General features: G+C 45.5%; 1 protein-coding gene across 4 annotated transcripts in view; it reads left to right on the top strand.

Moving 5' to 3' along the window:
• Nucleotides 1-11,024, top strand: part of LOC121614517 (nuclear receptor coactivator 3-like) — a 31,822-nt gene extending 20,798 nt beyond the window's left edge. For 2 of the 4 annotated variants that reach the window (XM_041948433.1, XM_041948425.1), the window contains 19 exons: nucleotides 88-188; nucleotides 415-589; nucleotides 762-953; nucleotides 1,092-1,178; nucleotides 1,432-1,575; nucleotides 2,601-2,748; nucleotides 2,878-3,470; nucleotides 3,607-4,583; nucleotides 4,678-4,801; nucleotides 5,513-5,752; nucleotides 5,981-6,193; nucleotides 6,350-6,467; nucleotides 6,604-6,775; nucleotides 7,365-7,718; nucleotides 7,885-7,995; nucleotides 8,114-8,372; nucleotides 8,475-8,667; nucleotides 8,790-9,048; nucleotides 9,219-11,024. In XM_041948433.1, coding sequence (XP_041804367.1) covers nucleotides 88-188; nucleotides 415-589; nucleotides 762-953; nucleotides 1,092-1,178; nucleotides 1,432-1,575; nucleotides 2,601-2,748; nucleotides 2,878-3,470; nucleotides 3,607-4,583; nucleotides 4,678-4,801; nucleotides 5,513-5,752; nucleotides 5,981-6,193; nucleotides 6,350-6,467; nucleotides 6,604-6,775; nucleotides 7,365-7,718; nucleotides 7,885-7,995; nucleotides 8,114-8,372; nucleotides 8,475-8,667; nucleotides 8,790-9,048; nucleotides 9,219-9,230 — 4,472 coding nt within the window. In that variant the 3' untranslated portion in view covers nucleotides 9,231-11,024. The remainder of the gene's footprint in view (nucleotides 1-87; nucleotides 189-414; nucleotides 590-761; nucleotides 954-1,091; nucleotides 1,179-1,431; nucleotides 1,576-2,600; nucleotides 2,749-2,877; nucleotides 3,471-3,606; nucleotides 4,584-4,677; nucleotides 4,802-5,512; nucleotides 5,753-5,980; nucleotides 6,194-6,349; nucleotides 6,468-6,603; nucleotides 6,776-7,364; nucleotides 7,719-7,884; nucleotides 7,996-8,113; nucleotides 8,373-8,474; nucleotides 8,668-8,789; nucleotides 9,049-9,218) is intronic. The other 2 variants (XM_041948442.1, XM_041948450.1) reach the window with 2 other exon arrangements.
• Nucleotides 11,025-11,729: the final 705 nt, after the last annotated feature.

The following is an 11,729-nucleotide window of genomic DNA, read 5'->3' on the forward strand; positions in this document are numbered from 1 at the left end:
GGCTGAAAACGCCATAATATGCGGCTTGGCTGTTGTAAAATCACAGTTATCTTCATTCGTTGTGTGATGTGCTTCATATGTCCTCAGGAAAGAGCTCTTGCAGTGATGACGATGTCCAAAAGGCGGACGTGTCCTCCACTGGTCAAGGGGTCATTGACAAGGACCATCTGGGGCCGCTGCTTCTACAGGTCAGCTGTCACTGGGGGGGCAAAAGACCAACAGCAATTAGCTTCTGTTCCATATGATGGCTAATACTTTGCTGTCACTGCTCATTTGAAGTTGATAGAAATGTCTCAGATGTCGGTGCTTAGGGGGGCAAAGTACTAATCAAACAAGGTGTATTTTCTGTTTTTATTTGCACTGATAAGTCTTCTTTCATTCAACTCTCCATTTTCATGTCCCTCCTGTTCTCAGGCCTTGGATGGCTTTCTGTTTGTGGTAAACCGAGAGGGCAGCATTGTGTTTGTGTCCGACAACGTGACCCAGTACCTACAGTACAAGCAGGAGGAGCTGATCAACACCAGTGTATACAACATCATCCATGATGAGGACAGGGAGGAGTTTCACAAGAATCTCCCCAAGTCTAATGGTGAGACATGGGTTTATACATGTGTGGATGCGAACACATTCAAGATCATACATACCAAAATGTACACTCAAGTGTGGTCCCGTATTCATACACGTGTGCATAAATGATTGAAAAATCTGAATGCTCGTACACACACACACACACACTCACCTGTGCCTTTTTCTCCTCGTAGCTCCAAATGGGGCATCGTGGGGTGGAGAGGCACCCCGGCAGAAGAGCCACACCTTCAACTGTCGTATGCTGGTGAACTTTGTTCATGGTCAAAGTCATGGGTTGTCAGAAGAGAGGCCTGGGGGCCAACGCTATGAGACGATGCAGTGTTTTGCGCTCACTCAGCCCCGGGCCATGATGGAGGAGGGAGACGGTAAAATCATTAGAGCTTTGAATGTTTGTTTTGAGTTTTGTTTTGCTTTTTTCATTAAAACATGAGGAAGTACAATAGCGAAACATGCGTCAGTATCATGGCTAAACTGACTTAACATTGTATTGTCTCTCTACTTAGATTTGCAGTCATGTATGATCTGTGTGGCGCGACGCATCATTGCAGTAGAGAGGACAGAGAGATTTAGCACTCGCCATGAACTGTCTGGTAAGTTTCCACTTTTATTGATGCAAGTACTGATCCCAAGTGAATTAATTTTGTATGTGACATGACCTTTGGAAATGTTTTTGTTAAGCACACCTTAAATTAAAACACCCTCATTACTTGTTCTGATTCTACGATGTGTCATTCTAGATCTTTAGAGATGTATAGATTCCTACTACGCTAAGTTATTGCTTCTTTTTTTTTACCACTTGCCATTATTGTTTGTGTCATCTCATTGGTGCATCTTTTATTGCAGGTAAACTGATTGAAATTGAACAGCAGAGCTCTCTTCACACCACTATGCGTCCAGGCTGGGAGGACCTGGTTAGGCGCTGCATGCAGATGTTCCTCCATCGAAGTGAGGGACAACCGTGGTCCTACAAACGCCACTATCAAGATGGTATGTAGTTCTGCGCCTCCCTATCATCTAACCTCCATTGTCACTGTCCGTCAGTCACTACCAAAAAATATTAGCATGAAATTAACATTACAAACTACATTACAGCTACACAGTAGCGGGTGTTTACACTAGTAACTTCATTTCCACACTTGTTTTGTGAATGGATTACCTAGAATTAGAGCATTGTCACAGACTTTGATAAAGGCGTGATCTGCTATTAGGGCATGAGGACAGGTTTAGGCAACTGTCAAGAAAGAAGCAAACACAAAAATAAGCAAGGAATGTAAGAAAACGCCAGTCACTGAATTCAATGATTTGCTATGTGCGACACAGCTGTTGCTAGAATAAGAACAGGCTCAAACCATTAATGTGTAACAGGAGACATGACCAGATTTGCAACTCAATGAATAACTAGAAAGAAAATGCAATTTCTGAAAATATCTGTGTTCAACTTCAGTACTATTGTAACTGCTGGGCAAGAGTCTCTGTGGTTTGGAGTTTTATTCCACTTCTTTTTGTTTTTAATCATTAAACAAACAGCAGCCTCTGATCCTCTGATCTGGCCATCTTTGCCAAAATATCACAAATTGTAAATGGGTGCTAATTCAGTCAGCTTCACATTAAACCCTTGTAGACTAGCTCATTCCAGAGCTGCTGCGTGGCAGGCGTATTTGTTATCAGCATTAGCATTAGTTTAACTCTTTGCTTAATTAAAAATCAGTGCATTTATGGAAGTTCAGCAGTTTTAAAAAAGGGGGATCAAAAACAAGTTTCTAAAATGAAAAGTATACAAATAGTTGCATGTGAGACATGCTTATTGTAGTTATAATTTCCAACATGCCCCAGTGTTTAGTGGAAAAAGCATCTGTGCTCTGTCTGCAGCACAGGCTATATGGAAATTCAGCTTAAGATCCCACCACAACCAGCTGTTTTGTTAGTGTTTGCTTTCTATGTTGTTGTATGCATGCTTTGTCCCATTGTCTGCTATGTTTGTGGAGATTTAATTCTCCTTTTTCCTGCTCCAGCTTTCCACAATGGCCATGCAGAGACCCCACTCTACCGCTTCTCACTGTCTGATGGCACTCCAGTCACAGCCCAGACCAGGAGTGACCTCTGCAGGAATCCCAACACCAATGAGCCCCACTCTTTTCTCTCCACACACTTGCTACAAAGGTGTGAATACTGTAACAATTAAAACTAGTACAAATAATTACACCTAAATTGGATGATTGTGTCACTGTGCTGTACATGCTTTGATGTTGTCAGTTTTACATTTTTCTTATTTAATGAATTCCTTTGTAGGGAGCAGAATGGTTATCGTGGAAACCAGGGTGGAGGCATGAGGCCTCAAAACATGGGTGTGAACAATCCCAACCAACAGATGAACATGGGTCCAGGAGGGGGCATGGGGATGAACAGGGGCTACAACATGGCTGAACAGGGCAACATATCACAAAGAGGAGTGCCTCCGTACACAGGGGGCAACCGCATGAATCCCATGAACCAGATGAATCAAATGAATCCTATGAATCAGATGAATCCCATGCATCAGATGAATCAAATGAATTCCATGCATCAGATGAACAACATGGGTCAGATGAATCAAATGAATTCCATGCATCCAATGAACTCCCCCATGAACTCAATGAACCAGATGGGGCCCATGAATCCGATGGGCCACCATGGCATCCATCAGCAGCAGCACCAACATCAGCAGATGAGTCAGTTCCATGGTGGTGGAGGTGGACCTGGACCTGGGGGTGGAGGGTATGGGATGGGAATGACCAGTCCGCCCCAGGCCAGTCCAGGGATTAACGCCCCCCCACACAATGTTATGGGCTCACCCAGAGTCCGAGGAAGCCCCAAGATGGGTGCCAGCCCCTTCTCTCCTGGAGGTATGAACCAAACTTTACTCAAACTCTCGAACTATCAGAAACTTTTAATGCACAAGTTAATTGGATGAACAATCACAACTTCTGAAGTCACACTTGTGTTGTTGTGATGACATGTTTCTGGCTGTTTCCTTTGTAGGTATGAATTCACCCATGAGCTCCAGTCACCCTGGTAACTCTGGAGGAGGAGGAGGAGGTACTACCTTCTCCAGCAGCTCCTTGAATGCCCTCCAAGCCATTAGTGAGGGAGTGGGCAATCCAATGCCCTCCCCCCTCACCTCTCCTCCCCCTCACAAGCCTGACAGCTCCCCGAGCATCAATTCCACCATCCAGGCAGCAGGGGGACTCTGTAAACCTCCAGCCTACTCCGACTCCAAGAGCCCAGGCAGCTCACTGGGGGTTGGAGGAGAGCAGCAGTCTCAGCAGCACCCACACACCCCCACCAGTGAGGGTCCTCCTGACAAGCCAGACAGCCAGGCCAGCAGAGAGGTGGGTCTGGCCGGGGGAGAATCCAACCGACGGGTCCCTGACAACAAGTGCCACAAGAAGCTTCTGCAGCTCCTCACCTCCCCCACAGATGAGCTGGTGCCACCTAATCACACACCAAGCTCTGGGCCCAGCTCCATGCAAGAGGCTAAAGATGGAACAGCCGTCACCAGCCCCTCGTCCTCAACAGGAGTGTCCTCCTCTACAGGGGGGAATCATGGCGCTGTGTCCTCCTCTGGCAACACGGGACATTTAACAAGTCAGTCACTGCAGGAGAAGCACAAGATCCTCCACAAGCTCTTACAGAATGGGAACACTCCCGACGATGTGGCTCGCATCACAGCCGAGGCTACTGGGAAGAGCAGCCTGGATTCAGGGGCACCGGAGCCTGGGCCTGCAGCCACTGGAGGGGCTAGGGGGTCAGAATCAAAGCAGGAGCAGCACAGCCCTAAGAAGGAGAAGCCCCATGCCCTTCTTCACTACCTCCTTAATAAGGATGACTCGAAAGAAGGTGGTGATATCAAGCCAAAGCTGGAGGAGCTGGAGGGGAGAGGAGCTCAGGGTGCAGGGGTCACCAGCTCTGACCCCCACTGCATGGATGGGAAGGTCAAGTTGGAGCCATCTGATGAGGTAAGACTTTGCGCCAAAAGATAGTTGTTTGATGTAGTTTAAAATGTCCTGTAGAACGGTATTTTCTGATCATTCTTTTGTGTCAATGGTTCAGGCGGAGACTCTAGAGACCATTCTGGGTGTCCCAAGGAACAGCTCTGGCTTCTACCCTGAACCAGACTCCAGAGCAGGGAAGGAAGTGGGAAACAAACCAGGAAATATGCCTGACAGTTTACATGGTAAGTCACACAGTCTAGCGGAGAGTGTCATGTGATCAAAAGGCTCGTTTCCACTGCATGGTATGGCTTGCCTCAACTCAATTCAGTTTGCCACATGAAACTGCTTTGGCATCATCTTCAACACGACGCAAACATGAGAACAACAGAGGATATGGATGAGAACCATCCCTCATTGATTTTTGGTATTTGTCACAGCAAGAAGACAAGCTTTATTTTAGAAGAGGCTGAAGTCAGCAAGACAAAAAACTGCTGACAATAGCAGGAGAGTTTGGGAAATCCTACATCAGAGTGCAGACGATGAGACGACTCTGGTTGATCTTTCTCAGACAGGCGGTGATTCTAGTAACAATACCCTTTGGCCAATCAGTGGTCTGCAGAGTTTTCATTCCACCTTTAGTATCGGCTCACCTCACTTGAAACCTCAACCGAGGTGAAAGTATCCACAACAGTAGTCAATGGAAAGCCAAAAAAGGACTGTTCCAAGCGAGTCGAGTCGAGTCGAGCCATGCCTTACAATGCAGTGGACATTATGCAAAAATCCAATCATCTATCATCAAGTTTAATGTTAAAAAAAAACACTGTAGACAAAGCCACATCAGCCTTGGCATATGGCATGTCAAATGCTTTTTAATAGTCTTCATATTAGTACTGAAATTAGAGCTGAAATGTGTGAAGGTCTGTTATCTAATTTCTGGATTGTGTGTCTTTCAGAGGTGGAGAGAGGCCCCCTGCCTCCTGGCCAGCGTGGTGCCTATCAAAGAGCCTTGTCCATGGATGCCAAGCCCATGGGTGGAGAGGGAGCAGTAGGAGGCGGGTTGGCTATGAGAAGGAATGTCCCCTGTCCCACATTGGTCAAACAGGAGAACATGGATGCTCCGATCCGAACCGGTCCCATTCCTAATGGCTATCCAGGAGGCATGGGTGTTTGTCCACCACGGGGCAATCCAACAAGTAACTTGAACACTTTTTTTTTCTTTACATACCCATACCCATTACATACACCTGGCTTTCTATGACCTGGGTCCCTCAGAGTAAACATCATGGGCATATTTGTTTTCTCAACAATACATTCTCTTACATGTGTAGTTAAAGCCAAAGTACAGATGCTTTGGTTCTAGTATTCACTGTGTTAAGTTTACTCATGAAACACTCAATGCTTATGGTCTTTGTGTTATTCAGGAGTTATGGGCAGAGGAATGGGAATACCCCAGCGCCCACCTGTTTCAGGGCCAGGAGACTGGGGGATGCCAAGATCCAGCGGTAGCCCCGTGGCTGGGCCAGGACACCCTAGCATGGGTCGTTCTGGTCCAATGGCAGGACCTATGATCAACCGTTCCAACAGTGTACCCGGAAACACAAGGTCTATGCTGCAGCAGCAACTCATGGATATGGGTATGTCACGTGTGTCTGTAGTGTGTGAAGCTTTAACTAGTGGGTGTAATGTAAATATCTGAATGGGAATCGTGTTCTGGGAACTGACTAGTGGATAGTTTCACTACTTGTTTCCACTCTGTATTGATCATACACTACCCATTATCACGGCTGCAGGTACCAATGAAAGCAATATTGGTATGAGTCGGTTTGGTGGACATGGACCTCCACCTCAGTCCCCCTCCTGGCCAGACTCTGCTATGGGCATGGATAGACCACAGAGGAACACAAACAGGTAAACCTTCTGCACCCGTCCCAACCCAACCCTGGATTTTTTCTAATCGAGGAGACCTCAAGCTGAATTCAGAAGCTGACGTTAATAATGACTGCAGTCTCATTTGCTGAAGTAACTATGTCATTTCTTGCGGTAGGGAACAGTTTGGGCACCCCCTGGAAGAGCTGCTGGGGCCCCTGGCCAATAGCGAGGGCCCAAGTGATGAACGGGCACTTCTTGACCAGCTGGACTCTCTCCTCAATACCGCTGATGTCATTGCTCTGCAGGAGATAGACAGAGCCCTAGGAATCCCTGAAATAGTAGGCCAGGTATGGGGCACACTACGGTATACTAGATTATGTATTGCATACTCCCTTGTTGTTAACAGGAAATGGCAACACATTGGCAGTGTTGGCCCAGAGTAATTTCAGTTCTTCTAAATATATTTCTGTTATGAATTCATAATTGAATAAAGTGGAACATGGTCATTGTAATAGAAAATAACTATTTATCAGTGCAATACAAATTTAAAAAACAATATGCCCATTAAATACATTGTTGCCCATTAGATATTGTGGTATAAAACGGACAGCTTGTTGCTCACTCATATTAAGTTGCACGTAAACATAGTGGCCCAAAATCACTGCATATATTTATATGACCCTTTCTGCTGTACTCTCTTATCAGATAATTGCATGATGTGATTTGAATGTGTGGTCTCAATCCTCAACGTTAATGTCAACTTGCACCAAATGTTGTAAGCCTGATTGTATACTTGAGGTTCTCATGCAGTTGTTTTATGTGTATATGTGTTTTATGTCTGTGGTATGGCAGTAGTTCGATTTTGCCTTAAGTTGATAGTACAATGAAGTTGTCTTTGTCCAAACTAGCATGACATGCAACTTCTCTTAACCCCAGACCCAGGGACCTGAAGGCCACCAGCAGGATCAAGGCCAGGGACAGTGCCCGCCATCAGAGCCTTTCCCAGGGCCCGACTCCTTAGGCATGGACCAAAAACCCATGTATAACCAAGGCTACCCTGGGCCCCCAGGTCCCCCGTCTGCGGGCATGCAGCCTGGTTATGGTGGCAACACGATGCAAGGCCAGTCTCCTGGAGGCTTCAACCCCATGATGAATCAAATGGGCCAGACAGGGGCCTTCCCTGGCATGGCAAACATGGGCAACCCCCGTGCAAACATGATGCGACCTCGCATGATGACTGCCACCAAGCCTCTCCGACTACAGCTGCAGCAGAGACTGCAAGGACAGCAGGTGATCACACAGACAAACACACACACATAATATTGAACCTAAAAGGGACCTTCCATATTGTTATATTAATGAATACAGCAAGGCAGCTTGTGTCCTCTGTTAATAGTGAACATTAAAAAAGAAAAACTGGTATATTGAACTGGCTTTATCTTGTCTCTTCTGGCAGTTTATGAATCAGACCCGGCAAGGCATGAAGATGGACCATGCCCCTGGGGGAAACCCTGCCATTCATCCAGGCATGCAGCCTGGCATGCAGCCTACAGGCATGGGTGGCCAGGTATGTAAGAAGCACTTCCTCACATCTAATGTAGTGTGCATTCACTTGCCATGTTCAATAACATCAGTCAAGTCACCATTTGTAGAGTTAAGGTCAAAGTATCGGTGTTTGTCTTCAGCCTGGTTTCCTGAACGTCCAGATGATGGCCCAGCGCAGCAGGGAGATGATGACCATCTCCCAGATGAGGAGGCAGCGGATGATGATGTTGATGCAGCAGCAGCAACAGCAGCAGCAGCAGCAGCAGCAGGGGCAGGGGGCTGCAGGAGGCTTCAGCCCTCCACCAAATGTCACCGCACCGGGAGGCATGGACAGCCCCATGGGAGGCCCCCCCATGAACCAGGCAGGACAGCAGGGCTTCAACTATGGAGGTAATTATGGTGAGTTGACTGTCATGGAGCGCTGTATCATTTCCTCCTGAATCTTCAACTTACACACTCATGACTGTTCACTCATTGTTGTTATTGTTGTTGTACTTGCAGGGATGAACCAGCAGGGGGACCCATCATTCATGGCTCCAGGTAGCAGCCCACCGGGAAACATGATGCAAGCACGAATGGGATGTCCTCCTCAGAACACCATGATGCCAGGGATGCAGGGCAATCCACAAGGAGGGCCCATGTACCCATCTGGAGACATGAAAGGCTGGCCACAGGGCGGCATGCCACGAAACAAGTATGTAGTGTCCGTCTTCCTTGGGCATCAACAGTTATTCAGTTTGTGGGTTAAAGATCACTATTTTAGCACCATACTCGAAGACATGTATCAAAACATCCTGTATTTTTCTGGTTTTCCAGCTCATACCCCCAGCAACAGTTCCCTCAGCAGGGCAACCAGGGCCAGTTCGGAACCATGATGATGAACAACTCCATGGGTGGACCTGGGCCAGTCAGTGCGGCCAGTGCGGGACAGATGGGTCAAATGCCAGGACAGAGGCATGGCCAGATGCAGGGCCAGATGCAGGGCCAGATGCAGGGCCAGATGCAGGGCCAGATGCAGGGCCAAATGGGCATGAACCCCATGGGAATGGGCAGAATGCCAATGGGACCTGATCAGGTAGGTAATCATTTGACAGAACAAAGTGATTTTACATGAAGCTCAGCTGATGTTTTAATACACTGCTGAGAGAGAACATCGGCATGTAAAGGAAAATTACTTTTTTTATTTGTTTTGTTTTTCAACCCCAAGGAGGGTTTACACATGTCACCGTGTTTCTGTCTTTGCAGAAGTATTGCTGAAGACCTGTGACTGACAGCAGAATCTGGAGCCTTTGGGCTGTAGCAGAACGGTCTGAGCCCCAAGAAGAGCTGGACCCACACACACACACACACACACACACACACACACACACACACACACGAGAGTTCTCCAGCCTGAAACATGACGCAGGAGACTCGGCACAACACACTGCTCATCCTAGAGGAAGTGGGCTTCAAGGACAAACTTGTGCTGGGCTTCATCCCCAACTGAAGCCTCACATACCGGTGATGCACCAACACAAAATATCAGTTTGTGTGTGATCATGTGAGTGACCTGGAGCTGTCGGGCAGTATTCAGTGTCACGGCCAGGCTGCAGAACGGGACTATGGTACAACTGGCTGTGGTGGCACTTTACCTGGAGGCTTCTGTGTGGAATAAAGATTGATGCAATAGTTCTTCATCATTACAGCCTTACTAGAGATTCAATGCCTTCACAACAATGGGTTTCTGTTTTCTTTCTTATCCTTTGGATGCGCCTCATTCTTGAAGTCATTGGAAGCTATAAGCACACAGTTTACTATGTTATGCAGATTGGAGCAATAACTCTTGCCTCTCTACTTTAGACTGTAACTGAGCATCATAACCCCTGTTATAAGCAAACAAATGGTACTGCAGTATTAGATGTCTCAAATGTCCTCTGTGAATATGAATTGTAAATATTCTACAAAATATATCAAACATGCTTTTTAAAGGCCCATTATTGCACAAAGTATGAGACCTGGTTGTATTTTTGTGTCCCATAGGTCAATACTGATTTGGTTGATTTGCTTTTTTTATGCCTTTGCAAATGTTGCAGGCGTGTTTGGGTTTTCCTTCCCTTGTTTGTCATTTTCTGAATGCTGTAGTTTATAATTTTTCCCAAAAAAAGTCATGTATTTCATGTTTTAGCGAGGCACTTTTACTTGTGATGAGTATCTGATGAGTTGAAGGCTTGAGCTTTCAAACAGTCAGAGGTTTTCTGGGAAGGCAGTGGAGATGAACTGTGTCAGGGCAGTCGAAGACATAAAATGATATGATTTTGTTGGGTTCTGTGTGAGCTGAGCTGTAATGAGTTTTGTCTGCAGTACAGTGAAGACAAGAACACACACTCAGTTTACCAACAAGCCTGCTCCATGCAGTGTGCCCCCCCCCACCAGCTCTGTCTGTCAAGTGGTTTTTGTTTTTGTTTTTGTTTTTATTCACACAATCTTCTTTTGACTGTTATTCTCAACTCGCTGAATCTACCTTCTCAACATGCGCAATCCAAAGATATTTTTCCACATCTCTGTATATTTTCTGAGGTTTCTGGTGTACATTTTTTATATGAGTTATATTAGTCTGATGGTAAATGGGTACATATCATGGATCTGTAAAAGCATATGATGGTTATGTACTGTAAGCATAAAGGGCATGAGGCTCAGTTGTTCGCAGCAGGAAGAGTTGGTGCAGTGTGAAGAGGGCTGGAAACTCACAACCCCACAGCAGAACATTTTTACATCCAGAAAAAAAACAAAGCATGTTTTGCTGTGAAAGAGAAATAACAATGGAATGAAATCCACTTTAAGACATATCAATATCTCTTCTATTTTTCAGGAAACAACTTCGTTTTGTTACTTCAGGAAAAAGGAACTTTGTAGAGTTTGAATGAAGTGCAAAAAGAGGCAAGAGATCTTTTTTTTTGTTGTTTTTCTTTGTCTGGACGTAAGATAAGCTGTCATTTTACAGGATGTATATTACAGATTTTTTCTGTTGATGTTGATATTGATGTAAATACAAATTTCTATTTAAACAGGTTCTCTGACTATCTTCTGACTCTGATCATCAGCAGTGATTCATCCGTGCCATTTACTCAGTGTGCCATATCAGCTGTATACCGCATTGACAAAATAATCACTAGATCAAACAAAACTGATAAAAGTTACTGCTTTCAGGAGATTTAAAGAAACTAATGAAGGACAAATTCATTCCAATTTTAAATCTAACTTTCTTCTGTCAGAGGAAAAGTTGCTTTGCTCTGATTGTCAATATTACACCTTGCTTAGTATTGTAATGTGGAAAACTTCAATAAAATTGCCTATTATAGACGAGCATATAGGATTTAGGGGCATCTAGCGGTGAGGTTCCAGACTGCAACCAACTGAATACTCCTCACCTCACTCCTCTCCTTCCAGTCATGGAAGAGAACCTACAATGGCCACAAAACCGACTAAAAGCCTGAGAGGTGCTCTTTAGAGCCAGTGTTTGATTTGTCCGTTTTGGGCTACTGTAAAAACGTGGCGGTGCAACATGGCAGACTCCAAGAGGAAGAGGAGCTGCTCTCGCTGTAGGTATAAAGAACTGATTCTATGGTAACGAAAACACAACAGCTCTTATTTTTAGGTGATAACATACTAATACAAATAAAGTTGTGAACATCATAGTTCATTTCTGCCAACAGATCCCCCTAAATCTTGCGTATTGGTCTTTAAGTAAAAATGGTGATAGAATTGTATATACAG

The sequence above is a fragment of the Chelmon rostratus genome, chromosome 2 (assembly GCF_017976325.1).
Source record: "Chelmon rostratus isolate fCheRos1 chromosome 2, fCheRos1.pri, whole genome shotgun sequence".
In the NCBI taxonomy this organism is placed as follows: Eukaryota; Metazoa; Chordata; class Actinopteri; order Chaetodontiformes; family Chaetodontidae; genus Chelmon; species Chelmon rostratus.